The sequence below is a fragment of the Octopus bimaculoides genome, chromosome 25 (genome assembly GCF_001194135.2).
Source record: "Octopus bimaculoides isolate UCB-OBI-ISO-001 chromosome 25, ASM119413v2, whole genome shotgun sequence".
NCBI lineage: Eukaryota > Metazoa > Mollusca > Cephalopoda > Octopoda > Octopodidae > Octopus > Octopus bimaculoides.
The window spans coordinates 26,994,765-26,999,031 of record NC_069005.1 but is presented as its reverse complement, the minus strand read 5'-3'; the positions used below and the strand labels follow the sequence as shown (position 1 = coordinate 26,999,031).

The 4,267-nt window shown below is 38.9% G+C and overlaps 1 protein-coding gene across 1 annotated transcript in view; it reads left to right on the top strand.

The window, feature by feature from the left end:
* Positions 1 to 1,104: 1,104 nt before the first annotated feature.
* The window catches only part of LOC106877610 (GMP synthase [glutamine-hydrolyzing]), a gene marked incomplete at its 5' end in the record, with an annotated part of 22,630 nt that continues 19,467 nt past the window's right edge, over positions 1,105 to 4,267 (top strand). Inside the window, 3 exons of the mRNA XM_052976633.1 lie at positions 1,105 to 1,205; positions 2,877 to 2,991; positions 3,686 to 3,783. Coding sequence (XP_052832593.1) covers positions 1,105 to 1,205; positions 2,877 to 2,991; positions 3,686 to 3,783 — 314 coding nt within the window. The remainder of the gene's footprint in view (positions 1,206 to 2,876; positions 2,992 to 3,685; positions 3,784 to 4,267) is intronic.

The following is a 4,267-nucleotide window of genomic DNA, read 5'->3' as shown; positions in this document are numbered from 1 at the left end:
ACGGCACAAAAATGAAATATTTCTAGAGTTGGATTTGAAAACCATATTTACAGGAGATACTGAAAAAGTATTGCAGAAGCAGAAAATATCTTTTTTTAATTTTTTATTGGTTGATAATTAACATCATTATGGAAGTAAGCACAAAATTTAATTACACAGTCAGAAGTTTCATATTTAATTTGGGAAGGGCAGCGAGCCGGCAGAATCATTAGCACACTGGGAAAAGCACTTAGTGACAATTCATCTGTCTCTATGTTCCGATATCAAATTCCATCGAGGTCAACGTTGCCTTTCATTTTTTCGGGGTCGATGAAATAAGTACCAGTTGAGTACTGGGGTCAATGTAATCGACTTAACCTCTCCTTCGAAATGCTGGCCTTATGCCAAAAAAATTGGACTAAAATTCTTTAAGGCAGTGTACCAGCGTAGCTGCAGTCTAATGCCTGAAAAAAGAATATATATTTCATCTGAACTGTCTGAACAGAAACATGAAACTCTGAGTAACAGTTTTTGTGATAATTTTGCAGCTTTAATAAAAGTGTAGCTGTAGAAACTCTGCCAAATCGGACTGGAGCCTGGTGTTGCCATCCGGTTTCACCAGTCCTCAGTCAAATCGTCCAACCCATGCTAGCATGGAAAGCGGACGTTAAACGATGATGATGATGATGATGATGATGATGATATATATATATATAATAATATTAGGGACAAAATCCAAAATTACAGGTAAAAACTCAATTAAAATCAATTTATAATTGTTCTTGAAACTTGGTTATTTTCCCTAAAACTATATATTTTATATATATATATATAAAACAATTTGAGGATAAAATCATTAAAATTAATGAACTTTATCAGTGGTCAGCATATGAAAACCTTTTAGGTAAAATACATTTATAGAGATATATAACTGTGTAGGGTACAATTATACTTCTGGGCACAAAAGGTATTATACACTGAAAGAACACTTCAAATACGTCTTACCACATCAGATATTCACTCCACAAATAATTACACAAGTTGAAAGCAGGAAAACAGACTGGCTAAAATTTCATGAAATAATTCAGTTAATTTTGGAATTTTTTTTTATTATATATTTTTTCATATTCTCAGGTAATTGATCGCAGAGTCCGTGAACTGAATATTGAAGGGGACATAATACCCTTAGATACTCCTGCATTTGCTGTGAAGGAGAAAGGATACAGGTAACAGTGTTTTATTGTTGTATCTGATATTTCTTAAGCTCTTTGAAGCTCACTCATTTCATCTCTTCGGTTTACTGTTTAGAAAGATTTGTCGGTAAGTTTTACAATGTCAACTAAGGAAGTGCTTGGCTGTAACTTTTAAGTAGTAGTTCTGTAAAAACAATGTTTGCAGTTTATGGGTCACTACAGACTCTGAGTCACCACTTGCCTGCAACCCAAACCCTGGTTTTGTGTTTTCAAGAGACAATGTCATGCTCCAGTCTGTTTTAGCATGGTTTCTATGGCGAGATGCCCTTCCTAACACCAACCACTTTATAGCATTTACTGGTTGCTTTTTTGTGCCACCTGCACTACTGAGGTTACCCCTACAGCTTGCAAGGGGATGGCTTTATGTTAGGGGACAACTGAGGTAAAAGTTTGAGGAAAGGGACCAGAGCAGAACAGGTTTCTTTGCTGTAAAGTTGTTACTGACATTTTAGAAAGAGATAGTGAATGTAATTGAGTGAAGCTGGAGAGTGCTAAAATGAGTGACGTTGTGGTGTCTGGGCCGCCCTTTGAGGTATGAGATGGCAGAAGTGAGTGGAGACAGGGGTATAGGTGAGGGTTGCGAGAGTGTGTGGGGGAGTGAGCAGTGAAGAATGGAATGGAAGTGGGCGACAACTGTAAAAATTGGGTAGGGGTGAAGGGTAGATGTGGGATGGAGGGTAACTAATGGTGCATGAACTGGGGAAGTGGGAGATAATTGACTGCAGAGAAAATGGGAGTAGGAGGTCAGCAGAACTGTAATGATTTATACAACGGAGAGGAGAATGATGAGAAAGAAATGATAGGGTAGGTTGCAGAGGAGTATGTGTGTGGGTGGAAAGAACAGTATTGACCTTTTTGTTGCCATATTCCTCTTGGTATACATTGCCTTTGTTTCAAGTAATTCTTTAGATCAGGGGTTTTCAAACTTTTTGACTTGCGGACCTCTTTATATTTCAGGCTTTACCTTAGGAACCCCCTTATAAATGCTTATGAAATTTATACATAAATATTTGCTTAAAATAGCATATATTTTTACATTTATTTATTTAACAGTATTTAACAAATAGGTTTATTGTTAATTAAAAGATTTCGATTAAAAAACATGTATAAACTCAAATTGCCCATAAAAAGTATTTGCTGTCCACGGACTCCCCGTCTTGTCCTTGCGGAACACAGTTTGAAAACCCCTGCTTTAGATCATTGATGAATTTAGACAAAATAATTGTTATTTTAAGTTGGCGTTTGGAACATAAATAAACATGAAATTTTAATGGTGGGTTTTAATTTACAACACTTAAAAACAGGAAGTTTGCATCACGGAAATAGTAGGGTTGGGGCCAGTTTCAGGTGGTCTTGGCATCAAACGGGTCTACGGGTGAAGGATGAGTAACAGTGAAATGTTTGGGACAGTAAGCAAAATATGTAGTATCTAGGAAGAGCTGGACTTTTGATAGGCTTCCAGGTAGTTCCAATGTCCCATGCTGTGGGATTGAACCTGGAATCACATAGTTGCAAAATAAGCTTGTTAACAGCATGGCCATGTCTTCGGTGAACGAAGGGTTTTGCTGAGGGGGTTATTTCTGTCTGTATGTTGGTTCTAGTTTTGATTCTGTTTTGTGTTTTTTTTTTTCTTTGCGATTTCAGAGCTATCATCATATCAGGAGGACCAAGTTCTGTGTATGCCAAAGATGCACCACGATATGATCCAGATATTTTCCGGTGTGGACTCCCTGTGCTTGGCATCTGTTACGGCATGCAGGTAGAGTATTGCTTATTTTCCTACTTTGTGTAGTACTGCATGTGCAAGAGCGTGAATGATTGGATTGGCCGAGTCAGGTACTTAACACTAGAAGTACTGAGCCGTCGTTTATGACAGCGTTTGTTTTTTACTTTTTAATTTCTATGGCTGTATCGAATGTGCAATCATGAACATCATTTCATATGACCTGTTGGGGCAGGCGAAAGCGAAATTGTGATGGCACCTGTGCCCAGCGTCGCCTTTCTGGCACTTGTGCTGGTGGCATGTGTAAAGACTTTCGAGCGAGATCGTTGCCAGTGCCGCTGGACTGGCTCTTGTGTAGGTGGCATGTAAAATACACCATTTTGAGCATGGCCGTTGCCAGTACCGCCTGACTGGCCTTCGTGCCGGTGGCATGTAAAAGCACTCACTACACTCTCGGAGTGGTTGGCGTTAGGAAGGGCATCCAGCTGTAGAAACTCTGCCAAATCAGATTGGAGCCTGGTGTAGCCATCTGGTTCGTCAGTCCTCAGTCAAATCGTCCATCCCATGCTAGCATGGAAGGCGGATGTTAAACGATGATGTAGTATGAAAGATTACATAAACTGAAATAAACTTTATATTGTAAAAGATTGAAAAGTTTATCCTTACAAAGTCTATTAAACATGTAAAATATGAGTATTCTACAGGGTCTTATGTTTGCCTTGTCTTTCAGATGATGAACAAAGAATTTAATGGCACAGTGGTGAAGAAGGAGTCCAAAGAAGACGGACAGTTAAAAGTTACTGTTGATTCAAAATGTCCCATCTTCAAGTAAATATATATGACATGCTTTTCTTGTTCCTTGTGTGTGCGTCCATGTGCATATACGTAGGTGCTTATATGTGCTTGTGTGAATATATATGTATGTATGAGTGAAGTTGCATGGCTGAGTGGTTAGAGCGTTGGGCTCACAATCATGAGGTAGTGAGTTCGATTCCTGGACTGGGCTGTGTGTTCTGTTCTTGAGCAAGACACTTTATTTCTTGTTGCTCCAGTTCACTCAGCTGTAGAAATGAGTAGCAATGTCACTGGTTCCAAGCTGTATCGGCCCCTTTGCCTTTCCCTTGGAAAATATCAGTGGACATTTTTTTCAGGACAGTGGAATGGCAAATGTTGAGGAATTAAGAACATGCATGGGGAACTGTGATGGATGGTGTGTTTGTGTGAAATTATTGAAGCATCTGGGAAGACAGCCAAATTGAAGTCAGCCTTGCTTTTCATTTATTCAGGAGTTGGTATGAAAGAAAAGTACCAA